General features: G+C 40.2%; 1 protein-coding gene across 1 annotated transcript in view; it reads right to left on the bottom strand.

Annotated features, from left to right (window-relative positions):
* LOC133504632 (A disintegrin and metalloproteinase with thrombospondin motifs 15) overlaps positions 1–13730 on the bottom strand; it is a 29533-nt gene extending 15803 nt beyond the window's left edge. The window contains exons 1-3 of the mRNA XM_061827092.1: positions 12566–13730; positions 2734–2866; positions 1590–1757 (exon numbers count right to left, since the gene is read on the bottom strand). Coding sequence (XP_061683076.1) covers positions 1590–1757; positions 2734–2866; positions 12566–13492 — 1228 coding nt within the window. The 5' untranslated portion in view covers positions 13493–13730. The remainder of the gene's footprint in view (positions 1–1589; positions 1758–2733; positions 2867–12565) is intronic.
* Between the last annotated feature and the right edge of the window lie 673 nt (positions 13731–14403).

Raw genomic sequence — 14403 nt, forward strand, 5'->3', positions numbered from 1 at the left:
TGGGATAAGTCCAAGAGGAAAGAAGAGGAAGAAGGAGTTAGTAGTGTTTATTCTACTCCAGAGATTGTGTTACGTATGTGCATTGTTAAAATGAGCCATGTGTTAATCCTATCAGTGTTACATTCACAGCGTAGGACTTTGAAAAGAAATATTTGAAAATCTACCTGTTATTGACATATTTTGCTCACCAGTTGGTTGTGAACTACTGTATGTTGATCAGAGGGTTCAATTTGTTTTAGGAAGCTACAAAAACCCAAAGCAGAGGACGAATACCATTTTTCACCGTCTGCATCTTGTATGAAACCCACAAAGCCAAGAGGTTTTAAAGAGCATCTGATATTTCTCTCTCCCATAATCAGGAAGGATAGCTTTCATCTTACATCTGCTTATTGCTGAAAAAAAAAAACACATCTTAAAGGGGACACATCCGTCTAATCTTCCACTTCTGGATTTTGCATTCCAAGAGGCCAATACAATAGGTTTGCATTTTAAAGTTGTTGTCTTTTTTGCTGTAGTCTTTTTCTCTCCTTGGTACCACAGACACCAGGGAACATTCAATCAAAATTCCTGTTGTCCTGACAAGAAAATGGAAAAGTGTAAATTACTGTGTATTGTGAATATTCAAATTGGTGCAGTAGCATGTTGACTGACTGGTTAGAGCAGGGGTGGCCACACTTTTTTACCCCAAGATGATCTACTTTACAAGCAGCCAACCTCTCACGAGGTAATTACCAGGGGATGGGGACCGGGGTGCTGAATGTATTGTCATCGTAATGGGGGTCGGGGGGAAATTAACTAAAGATTCTAGATTGCCCGTCGGTGTGAATGTGACGGCGAATGTTTTTTTTTGTTTATATCTGTCCTGCGATTGTATGGCAACCAGTTCAGGGTGTAGACCGCCTAATACCTGAAGATAGCTGAGGTAGGCTCCAGCACTCCTGCTACCCTTGTGAGGATAAGTGGCTCAGCAAAAAGGGGGCTGGATGGATGGATGGATGATGGATGGATGGATGGATGGATGGATGGATGGATGATGGATGGATGGATGGATGGATGGATGGATGGATGGATGGATGGATGGATGGATGGATGGATGGATGGATGGATGCATACTGAACAGGATTGTAGATTAAGTAGCAATTTAGTAACACAGGCAATAATGAAGTAGTCATGTCATATGTGATATTAGAACAAGCATTCGGTAGACTGTTTTGACCTTAGACCCTATGATTCTGTATTCTAGCATGCCATGCCTACAGAAATCATCAGCCCTTCATTTCCCATAAGAAGCTGAGGGGCATGACTGACCTCTGCATTTTTTTTCAGAGGCGAGTATGAAATCTGATTGGCGGTGTGATGGGGCCAAGAAAATAATCCAAGCTATTATGTTGCTCTACAATGATGTCAAGGACGTAACAAACAAGTTATTAGAATTGTTCAGTTATACATGCATATATCCATCCTTTAATTTTCTAAACCTAGTTTATCCACTATCTCTCTTTTAATGATATACAATCAAATCAGAACCTACTGAGAACATAGCACCGAGACAGAATCTGCACTCTGTGAGTCAAGAAGTGTTTACGAACCATGACCTCGATCCAGAAATTCAGTAATGATGGCTGCACTGCACACAGACCAGGGACGACTCCTGTCAATCTGAATTAGAGTCGGGGACATCATGTGGTTGTCTTTTAGTTTCCCAAAGACCTCCTCACATGCCTTCACGTTGTCATGGGGCATGTTGAAGACATGACCTAAGAGGATAGCGTGGGAAGGGAAGATGAAAAAAAGATCACATCTTCATTTAAGTTTTTCTATGTTCAGTTTATTGAAGTTATTGGGTACAATATGTACTGTTATGTTTCTGGAGTCAACAGTGATGCATATGACATCATTTTTTAAGGCTTTGCCAGACATCTTTTCACTGTGTATGGAGAAGGCTGAGCTGACTAAAATTGGACTGATTTGAAGCTGATGTCATAGCAGGCAGGAATGCAGCTATGCATGGGAATATGAAACATGGCATACACCACATGTACATGTGCTTAACCAGGCCTGACAGGGGAATTCAGTTCCCATTGAAAATATTTCTTTCCTTTAGTAAGAACATGAAGAACTTTCAAAAAGAAAGAAATTGTGGATTCAGTGTGATCAATTACGAGACAAACATGTTTGGGGAAATTGTTTAACTACTTATTAAATTACATTCAGTATGTGAGAGCAATGTCATACAATGCCTCTCTAGGGGACTTTGGTGTTTATTTTAGAGCTAACCTGGTAATTTAGCCACTGAGGACAATAGTGTAGCTAATTTTTTTATCGTCATTTCATTGTTATCATTTTATGGTTTAGTGGAGGGATCAATAGATAATCCCTGTTTGTAAGTGCCCCCCTAAGCATTGCAGTTCAGTGTGTTGCATTATTTATTTCCATTATAAGGAGTTATAATCCTAGTTACATTGTTTCTTAAATATCACTAGTTTAGGGTGACCCTTTTTTCAAAGACTTATCCCTAGTCACCACTAAACCAGATCGTGTTTTTTTCACTGTTTAGTTCATTGGTGAGTTCTACTGTGTTGTGACGCTATGACATACCAGTATTTGCATAGCTGAGATGGCTAACACCAAACGTTCCACATTGTTGCAATGAAAACGCAAGTCAAATTGGGTTTTATCGATCAAAACCACAACTTGGCAAACACAACTGAAGTGTAAAGCAACACATCTTACCGAGTTCATGGGCTGTTGTAAATGCTGATGGCAGGCCATCATCTTCAATGACAGAGCAACTCCTCTTGGGGTCACACATGGTCCCCACATCAGCCATCCCCAGTGTATCGCAAGTTGTGGCCCCACAAAGATCCTGGTTGGCAACAGTTTACAATGAAAAGATTTGCTTGAAGAAGGGACCAGAACTTTACTCACACGATGTTTTGGATATATGTGCCATGACGATGACAGACACTAATACAAGGCATATGCTCTGTCTTTGTTGTCATATTACTGTGTGCTGATGTACAGGCTCATGCGAGATTAGCTCAGGGTTAAAGAGGCAATACAAGAGCAGTAGGAAATAATATATACACTTAGCCCATTTACACACGTACAGAAATTATAAGTCTACTGGGTAATCGGTCAGGAATGTATTTTGTATTTTTGGTGTAGTAGGGTTGGGCAGTTTTCCTTTTCCTGACTGCATCACAAGTTATGGGTGAACTCAAATATGTCTTCTATTCATTTGTGGTAAACCACAGGATTAGAGAGGTATGTGGAATCGTTTAAGGAATTAAATTAACTGGCAGATGCCTGAAAGAACTTGTAGCTTACTTCATTTAGGTTGCTGTAGGGGAAGTGTCTTCTACTGCTGACTTTTTTTTACCTCAATTATTGGCAGTCTTCTATATGGGTCCTTCCATGGATGTGGTTATAGGTTACGAGCAATGATCGAATTTTCTGGACGATAAGGCACACTTGAAAATTTTGAATTTTTTCAAAAATTGAGTGTGTGCCTTTTAATCTGTTGTACCTTATGTGTAGATTGAGGTCCAAGATCTGTAAAAATTTTGTTGTCTAACTTTGGTAAGTGCTCTGTTTTATGAACTGTTGGACTATTTTAAGCTGACACAGGCGGGGACGTAATATGTACGCTACATACACTGGCAGCGATTAATCAATCAGACAACGTTACGTAATGCGTATAGTATGTACACTTAGTTTGTCTAAAGAACCCGGAAAACAGCATGACCGAAGAGACATGCTTACGAGGCAAAAAACAAACTACATGCCAACAGTTACCCAGTCGTAAATGGTAATGGTAATGGTCATGGTTCGCAAGTGAAGGAATCTAGAAAATGTATGTATTCAGTTCCTTCATTTTCCATTTTTTATTTTTAGTCAGTTACGCAGTTCTAGATTTGCCCGAAGTAATTGTTTTATTCAGTATTTTGCAGTAAATGAACAAGTTGGACATAAATTGGTTTATGACCCTACTTCAACCCAAGTATTTGTGTGAAAAATTACCAAGGTTTTTTATACAATAACCACCTCCCATGTTCCCTAGAGTCAGTGTTACAAGTGACCACTAATTACCGTAAATAAAGTTCATTTAGGTAAACTCTGTATGTTTTGTCCCATCAACCCCTAAATGTAACTGGTGTACTTCAAAGAAATATTTGAATCACGTTTTCAACAAAATTATTGAAGTTCTTACATGTCACAAACCGCGTCCTACCTTTCATTTTCTCTTTTAGTCTCAATCTGTCTCTGTTGTCATATGATTTAAAAAAAAAATGGCATTTTCCTACGTTTATGGTCTGCAAAAAATAAAACACTTCACCTTGGCAGGTTTGATGAAACATTGGGTCTGCCGAAAACATTACTTTAAGTGAGACAGAGTAAAAGCAATAAAGTAGAAATTAGCAAGACAATTGAAAAGAAATGTTGTAAAGGGGTGGTGCATGGGGCAAGGAAAAAACAGTTTGAATCAAGGACAAACAATCATATTTTGGTGAGGATCTCATTAAAGGTCTGAACATGAGAATTTAGTTTCAAGGTTTGAGTCACTCAGACATCAATGGGGATGTCTAATGTCCAGAATCATTTTTTTTCACCACCCATCTATTTGTTATGCTCCATGAACAAGGAGGTTGTCTGTTAACTAGCAAAAATGACCATATCTTTTTGTTTTTATGTGCGAGTGTTGTGAACCGTTCGGCCTCGGCGGATGTTTGCTCTCTGCTGACTGACATTGCAATTAGCCTCCTTATGGGATTGCTGAAGCAACACACCTAATGGTAAAGAGAATCCAATTACTTTTGTTTTGTTTACTTTTAGTTATCCGGCTGTAGTTTGTTTAAATGACTAATATACATAATGGGACCCAGGTTAGCCGAAGTAAAACAGAATATATTTGCGTGAATGAGAGGGGCGGAGTAGGAAGAGTGAATCTACAGGGAGAAGAGATAGCGAAGGTGGACGACTTCAAATACTTGTGGTCAACAATACAGAGCAATGGAGAGTGGGGTAAGGAAATGAAGAAAGGGGTCCAAGGGGGCTGGAACAGTTGGCAGAAAGTGTCTGGTGTTCTATGTGATAGAAGAGTATTCGTCAGGATGAAGGACAAAGTTTATAAAACAGTGGTGAGGCTGGCCATGATGTACGAGTTAGAGATGGTGGCCCTGAAGAAACAACAGGGAGCAGAACTTGAGGTAGCAAAAATGAAGATGCTGTGGTTCTCACTTGGTGTGAACAGGATATATAGGATTAGAAATGGGCTCATTAGAGGGACAGCCAAAGTTGGATGTTTTGGAGACAAGGTTAGAGAGACCAGATTTTGATGGTTTGGAGATGTTAAGAGGCGAGAGAGTGAGTATGTTGGTAGAAGGGTGCTGAGGATGGAGCTGCCAGGCAAAAGAGCGAGAGGAAAATCAAAGAGAAGGTTGATGGATGTTGTGAGGGAGGACATGAGGACAGTGGGTGTTAGAAAGGAGGATGCACGAGATAGGCTTAGATGGAAAAAGATGGCTCTCTGTGGCGAGCCCTAACGGGTCAAGCTGAAAGAAAAATAATAAGATAATAGGACCCGGGTTCAAATCCGGGCTCGGCGTGTGGAGATTGCATGTTCTCCCTGTGCCTTCGTGTTTTTTTCTACGGGTACTTTGGTTTCCTCCCAAACCCCAAAACTTGCATGCTTGGTTAATGGAAGGCTCTAAATTGTGTGTAGGTGTCACTGTTTCCCAGAGTCAGCTGGGATCCACAGGAAAATAGGTATTTGAACATTCATTTCTTATATATGTTTATAAGCTATTAAACCTACGGAGGCGTATTGCTGTCACACACACACACAAAATCATTTTTTCGGGCTAATTGTTTTCCCTCTGTTTCTCAGACTATTTTTTTCTGAGTTATCGGGACACATCGAACTCACGTGAGAACCTGTGAACGACAAATGACTTGGTAGATTACTTCCGCCTTTAAATGACGCGTTTATTTTAGCGGCCCCATTCAGGTAAGCTACACAATTAATAACACCTTATGGTTCTCCATATACTGCAGTTTGGTTGTAGACTGCATACAAGTAAGTAGTAGATGAACGCCAATGTCCCATCGGTATGTATTTAACAGTTACTATGTTTTACTGATGCTTTTCATGGCTCGTCCATGACCTGACAACGTGCTTTTCATTATAACGTCACGTGTATACAATAGCACTATGCTTCCGTAAGTCGAACGAGACATTCGTTGTAACATTAGTTTACAAGCACTCAAACATGAAAGGGGTGATACTTTTTTAACATGGGCCAGGTAAGCCAGGTAAGCTTGTAAACAAAACAGGACAAAGCCCACATTGAGGTCCCGGGTTTTGTCTTCTGCACTATTAGAGTCAGTAATGTTATTGTGTACGAATAAGCAGTGAAGACTTTCATCACAAGAACACAGCAAAAACAACGAAAACTTCTGGTGGTGAATTATGTGACCACATTAAATTTTTGATGACAAGTTCACTTTCAAATTCTGACACATATAGATGATGCATTTTCCCTACATGTTTTCATTGCCGGCATTGTAATGGCTACATCCTCAACCCCTCGCCTCTGTCAAGTGGGAATTTCTAAGCAACAGAGGTGTTCAGGAGGAGAGTATTTAGAAAATGAAGCAAGATCACGTAACAAGGAATTTCTTCCTGGTGGTATACTGTATATTGATTTTAAAATTATTTCCTCATATTTTACATTCAAAAGAATATTTGAGGGCGGCATGGTGATGCAGCTGTAAAGCATTGGCCTCACAGTTCTGAGGTCCACGGTTCAATCCTGGCCCTGCCTGTGTGGCGTTTGCATGTTCTCCCCGCGCCTATGTGGCTTTTCTCCAGGCGGTCCACTTTCCTCCCACATCCCGAAAACAGGCAACATTAATTAGAGACTCTAAATTGCCCCTTAGGTGTGATTGTAAGTGCCACTGTTGTCTCTCTCCATGTGCCCTTCAATTGGCTGGGAACAGCTGGGATAGGTTCCAGCACTCCCGTGATCCTAGTGAAGCTAAGCGGCTAAGAAAATGTATGGATGAATATATGATTTTACTTTTACCTATACATTTTTTACCAGGGGTGTCAAACGCTCAGTAGTGAATTTCAAAATGAAAAATACAGAATACATTGTAGGGGTGGGGACAAAGTATAATTTTGAGAACTATTATGCTTATCTAAAAAAAAAGGAGTGGTCATTTCCAAAGTCTTCATTAGTCGGTTTATTTTTAAACTGAAATACTCTTATGTATTTTTCACTGATGGTGTAATGATACACTCACCTGACTTTGATCCAGGCAGTGTAGGTTCATTTCCAATTCAGTGACAGTGTCAATATGTGCGCTGTGACTGACTGGCGACCAGTACAGGTTCTTGTCTGGCTTTTGCTCCCAAGTCAGCTGGGATAGGCTCCCATGCCCTAACCAGGATAAGGGTCTTGAAAATGAATTTTGAACTGAATTTTTCAGTTCAAAACACTTGTCACTTATATTTTTGTGTCTTAAAGTACAATCACTGTTACCAGTTATAATGCAGACATGTATATGACCAACTGAAGTAAAATTATGTATTTGAAACATTGTATAGCATCCAATTAAGAGTTTATTCTTCACATTTTTGCAGGATATAGAAATGCGTAATGATCCATCCATCAATTTTCTTTGCCGCTTATCCTCATGAGGGTTGTGGGGAGTGCTGGAGCCTATCGCAGCTGTCAACGGGCAGGAGGCAGGGTACACTATGAACTGGTTGCCAGCTAATCGCAGGGCACATTGAGACAAACAGCCGCACTCACAATAACACCTAGGGGCACTTTAGAGTGTCCAATTAATGTTGCATGTTTTTGGAATGTGGGAGGAACCCAGGGTGCCCGGAGGAAACCCACGCCGGCACGGGGAGAACATGCAAACCCCACACAGGCACGAGAACAATTTTGGAGCTTTTTACATGCCTCCAGCATGCTTTGCGACACTATGGAGGTCTTCAAAATCCATTTTTATTGCCTTACAATGTCCATTATTATCTGCAACTGAGATTTGTAATTTGTTGTCCAAGAATTAAACACAGCTGTAAATAATCTTGGAGATAATAGTTTGTTTCATCTTGTCTTATGTTGTCTTTTTTTAAATGTAGATCGACACCTCGATTATTGGAGAAATGGATGACGCTGCTTTGGCCTTTTACATTCCAGCCTATGGTGACAGGATTGCAGCAAGGCGTTTCTCAATGGAAAAACAGAGGTGTCTTCCCCATTCAGTTCGTAATGATTGTTTGGACTGTGAATGTGGCCCATGGCAGATTTTCTTGGTGTAGGCGCTGTATAAATAGTCGAAGAAAAAATAACTCACATAAGCACAGTTTGATTGTGAACATTTTTGTCTACCCAATCAACAGTTAACAATTCACTTTTGTTATCAGTCTAGGATGGGAATGCTTGTATGCTAGAAACATCATTGTGTTTTTACTGTTAAATTTTAATGGAATTTGAATCTCTACTTCATGTTAATTGTTAATACGACAGTGTTTGTGAGTCTGGTACAAGGTGGTTTGTGATTTTTTTTTTGTTTTGCAAACCCATTGTGTGTCAACTGTTTAGTCGTGCAGTTCAAGAGTCGTGCTCTGTGAGACATCATGTTTCCAGCTGCATTGCATGCATGCTTGCATTGTGAAACGTTATGGGTATCTAATATGTGCAAACTCCAATAAAGAGCTTGCCATATTAAAACATTCATAAGTATGCTTCATTTGCAAAAAGTTTGATGACTACTGCATTTTAACATAAATGTAAAGTGAAATGGGATTCAAATACCTGCAGTACAAATACAATATTTGACCTGATCTATTTGATAGAATGATGACATAATAAGAAAATCATATATATCATATTCACAAAATGTTTTTACATCAAATTGTTTTGCTGCAGATTACACAGACAGCCAATTCACAGTGGAACCCCGCCTCCGCAAAATTAGGAAGTGATCATTCCTTAGTGCTATAATAAACAAAAGTATCAAAACAGAAAAACGTTTCACTGCTCAGTATATAAGAGGTACACTTGACATGAAGTATACACAGTATTACGATCATTACATTACGTACCGCTCAGACACAATGTATTAGAAAGTTTTAATTATAAATGATAGACAATGCACCCAAGATTTTACATGTTTTTTCATCCACACATTGGAAGTTTACTTTTCTGGAACAGAAAGATACACAGGGGACAACGTGGAGATGTCCATTAGGAGCAAATTCACTACTGAGTTTGACCATTTTTGGAGGGTTCCATGTGCCTGTCATTTGATCCTGTAGAGGAGATTGTGATCATGAAATCTGCATTCGCATGTAAGCACGCAAGAACATATAAAGCTCGATGGCTTCCTCTGCAGAGGTAGGTGGATGAAGGCTGTCTTCTCCCATGGCAAGACAACACATGTCAAACACTGTATCATCACAGGGGTACGGTCCTCCCTGGAGGCATTCCCCTCTGCAGGCCTCTATCTTTTCTTGAGATACCTCTTTAAAGTACTCTCTGCCTGCAAAAAGTTCAGGTTGGGTGTACATCATCACTGGACCACGACCTGGAGATGCAGCATTTCTGCATGAGCGAATTCTGTGAGTGTTCCAGACGTGAACAACTTCCTGCAGTTCTCTCTAAATAGAAATAGTGATGAAATCAGCTTGCACATTTCATAAACCAACTGGAGTACATATGTTGCACTTTACTAGCCAATATGTAGAACAAATCAGTGCCAGTTTATACATCTGCGCAATTCTAGGCTTAACTATTTATTAAAACAAAACAAACTTGATTTAATTTTGTAATTTTCATTTAAGTAATGATATTAAGATGACAATACTGTCATCTTAAGGTTTAAAATATAGCCTAGAGTGAGCTCTTAACCCTCATGTCTAACTGTTCTTGCAACACAAACTGACCAACAGGTTGGCATTCTATTTTTTGTGAAGTGGAAGACAATTGGGAGGATGGAGTTCCAGTCCTTACCTCTTTTAATTCAAGACATGTGAACTGAATGATACTTTTGTCCAGAAAGTCACCAGAAAACAAATCTGAGTCTTTTAAATCTTGGAAGAGGTTCATCTAGAACTTTACATGTTGCCTCCTTAAAAAGCCCCACCAATTTTCTATTCTTTGGTTGTGATTGCTCGATTCATACACATAACATCTGTATGAAACGAATTCGGACAGAAGTCCCATTCCTTGATGACACCTCATTAATAAAGTGTCCAGCAATTATCTTCGGATCACTGTTTGTTGAGTAAGCATGTAGCCATATCACCATGCGTGAAAACCCATCTATTGCACCATTGATGCAGATCCCAAGTGGTTTGAGTTTGTCATAGGAGCACACATCCCCCAAAATATTGGGTCGGGATTCTGGTACATACGCCGGCGAAGCCGATTCTGGCGCCTCAGTTGCACACCATACAGGTCCAGTTTTTTCATCAGTCTCCTAATCATCTCTTGAGTCACCATGTAGCCAGCCTGAATGCATTTTAAATGCATCATCTTGTATCCGTGGAGCATGCCATATCTGTCCAATTGATTCTGGACAAACATTGCTGCATCGAGCAGATCTAAATTGGCTTTTCTCCTGAACAAACGCAAAATCTGCAGGTGCCTGCATAAAGTCGATAAGCTAATAACAATACCATCTATGTGACTCAAAGACAAGAGCATTTCCCAGTGTCTTAATCCCATATCAAAATAAAATCTCATCAACTAAATATAAATAATATAAATAAGATGGTCATTCTCCTGATTACAGAGTCCGCCAAGAGTCATTTGTAGTTCACAGGTTCTTGCGTGAGTTCGATGTGTACCAAAAACTCGGGAAAAAAAGCTCAAAAAACAGAGAGAAAAAAAAATTGTTCAAAAAACAGAAAAAATTAGTCCGAAAAACAGAGGAAAAAATAGTCTGAAAAACAGGATTTTCTTTTTGTGTGTGTGAAAGCAATATGCTTTTGTATAAACCCCTAACCAGACACTTTGTAAACATTTCTCAGACAGCCATTAACATTTTTTTTGAATACTCAAAGTTCAAACCTTCGTAGAAAACCCCCACCGCACACTATATTTATACATACATATATATATATATATATATTATATATATATATATATATATATATATATATATATATATATCCTTATGAGGGTCGCTGGAGCTTATCCCAGCTTTCAATGGGCAGGAGGGTTACCCTACACCCTGAACTGGTTGCCAGCCAGTCGCAGGGCACATTGAGACAAATAGCCGCACTCACAATCACACCTAGGGGCAATTTAGAGTCTCCAGTTAATGTTGCATGTTTTTGGGATGTGCCAGAGGAAACCCACACAGGTACAGGGAGAAGATGGAAACTCCACACAGGCGAGTCTGGGATTGAACCCGGGACCTCAGAACTGTGAGGCCAACTCTTTACCAGCTGAGACACCATGCCGCCCATCTTGAATATAATTTTTCCACTTAATAAGTAAAATGACCATAGGAAAACTGCATTGTATGTCATTTGGGTTATTGTTGTCAGATATTTACAGTACATTTAACCCATTCGTGGGCAGCGTCCCATTTTGGGGACATCATGATTTTCACGCATTATAGCCTTCAGTTTATCAAAATATTTAAGTGTTTTAATCAGATTCTGATTCTGTTTTTTGGGACGATTTACTAAGAAAACCCAAGTACCCTCTCACGGGCAGCGTCTCATTTTTTGGGACAAGATTATAAATTAGTAAAGTTTTTTAAAAAAATTAGTAGCCACAAACAAAAAAGAAGTGTTAGTTCCTTGATTGTGGGCTGTTAGGAGACTTTTATCTCAATAAGGCAAAAAATTGCCACCCTGCCCATGAATGGGTTAAGCACTAAAGTGGGGACACTTTGCAAAAAGAAAAATTAAAATGGGCCAAATACTTTTTCATGGCACTATATGAGTTGTAGTAGTTCTAGCTATTTCTGACTTGCATAATCATAAACAGATCATTGGTGTGTGATGCAGCACCATAGCAAGAAGATTTGGGTTGGTTCTTCAATCAGGCTTTTCTGAATGCCATTCCTTTGGAGTCTGCTTACTATGTGGTCTGGCAGCCATCTTGGTTAAGCCATCTTTGTGACAAATAGTGAGTAACCCTCACAAATAAAGACAGGGCAATCTGCAGAGATGTGCCAAAAAGTATTGCATCATTAATTATCTTCAAAGTGTTTGCCCCACAGTCACATGCATTTGTATTCTTAGCTAAAATCAAATATACCTCATTTCTAAGAACATAGTTACACTTCGAAGTGAGGTCATCGAAAATATCTTCATATTTAAGGGGACACTTTTGTGAGACCCTAATGCAATGAAGATAAAGACTGACTTTCAGCAGAAAGAAATACATTTTCTTCCAAAAACAAAAACATTTTCATAATGAATTTCCCATAGTGCTGGTAGCGTATATTCAAGTCAATCCACTGAATTATCACAGATTGCCTGAGCAGATAAAAGCACACTAGCTGTATAAATTGTATTCTTTCTCACCTGTTTTGTGAAGAGAATAGCAGTGTCCCAGTACTCAGGATGCCTGTCGCTGTGTTTATTTAACTTCCTCTGCCAGGAGCAGAAATTGCGTAGAGTTAGGGCAGCATTACTTGAAACCTCTGGTCCCCTATCATCTTCGTTCAGCACCACAAACCCCACAACCACGATGTTGATTAAGTTTAAGATGCTGGGGTGCTTGTAAAGCTTGGCTGCCACTGCCATGAGTGTCAGGAGGTAATGTTTCAACTCATCCCCGTGAAACGAATCCATGGATGGATCTGCCACAACCAACACCTCCACAAACCTGGGGGTGGATGTAAACCTTTTGGATCTCCCCAGGCTTTCCAAAACCGTTCCAATCTCCACTTCACTCATATACTTGTATTTTACCAGGGACGTGTTCTCGGAGTCAGGTGTCACGCCACACCTGCTAGGGAAGTGACCGTCTAAAGGCGTAGAACTTCTCCGGCGGTGGATGACGTGAGTCTTGGACGAAAACTCCCCAGCTTCTGCTGCTGCATCCTCACCTCTTGCGAGGCTTATGAAATACTCCATGCCGTTCTCGTAAAACCCACCGTTAATACCTTTACAAAGGCTTAGCGCTGCAAATGAGTCCGGCTGCAAATTGACATTGCCAGAGTAGAAACATTTCCTGAGGTCGACAAGTGTCGATGCATTGGGCTCGAATGGCTTCCCACTACCCGGTCCGAGAAAATTAGAATCCGGTAGGAGGTGGAGGTAAAATTCCCGTTTGAACGCATTGATCCTAAAAATAACTTGTCTTTCATTCATTTGTAAATGTTTTCCGTGCGCACGGGGATCCACGCGTACAGGTTTGCAGAAGTCAGCCTCCATGCCGCGTGTAAATGTCACATAAAGAACCGCTTTTACACAAATAAGCAAAGTGGCAGTGATAGGAATAGCCATGGCAGGTCCACCTCTGTCAAGTCGCCTCTTTAAATTTCGCCAAATGACGATTACATGAAAGTCGCTTTTCTGCGGGATTGCACAGTGCACCGTCCTGAAAAAAGAACAACTAAAATTTTCTTTCGTCTTGCTCTTTAGCCATTATTTCGTTGAATCATCCACCTTGGCTATGCACTAAAACTCTCTAAGCATGCACACAGTTGACCTCTGTCAGCTGGAGACGTGCGCATGAAAGAGAGTTCATTGTTCGTGCAATTCGGTTAGTGTTGCAGAGCTCAGCCACTTGTAGCTCTACAAATATTATTGTTGCTGTGCTGCATGTGTGACAGCATCATCAGCCCTCCCCCTTGCCCCCACTCACGAGACACACACGCCGAAACAACTCCATTACTCATATCTTTGCAAGAGCTATTCACTCACACTGGGCGCCATACACAATAACTTATTTGTACAAAAATCCAGAAAAAAAAACAGTTGCTGCTTCTTATAGTGGTTGTCTGCTACTGTGTGGACAAATGGCAATTCAACTGTATCAATAGGACTTTTGACGTTTGGAAATTGGCTAAGCGTCTGCACTTTGAAACAAACAAGGACATAAACGTCTTTGCATTGTATAACATCGAAAATAGTTTGCACTATTGACTCAGGCTTTGGGAAAGGAGTGACATCTGTTGGTGTTTGCAATCCACCTGGCTTCAACTCCTTTGTGACAAGGTGGAAATATGTTGTAGTCTGGTGCCGTCTGGTGGTACTCACTAACACTTGCAATTACATTATGATATACGCGCCGTATGGACGGTAACTAGTGTTCATTGAACAAAGTCGCCACAGGTTACTGTCTTTTGAGAATACATTGCAATGTGTTTCTATTTTTACCTACAAGAGAGGGATAGCAAAGGACGATATGCAGG

Source organism: Syngnathoides biaculeatus, chromosome 8 (genome assembly GCF_019802595.1).
Source record: "Syngnathoides biaculeatus isolate LvHL_M chromosome 8, ASM1980259v1, whole genome shotgun sequence".
In the NCBI taxonomy this organism is placed as follows: Eukaryota; Metazoa; Chordata; class Actinopteri; order Syngnathiformes; family Syngnathidae; genus Syngnathoides; species Syngnathoides biaculeatus.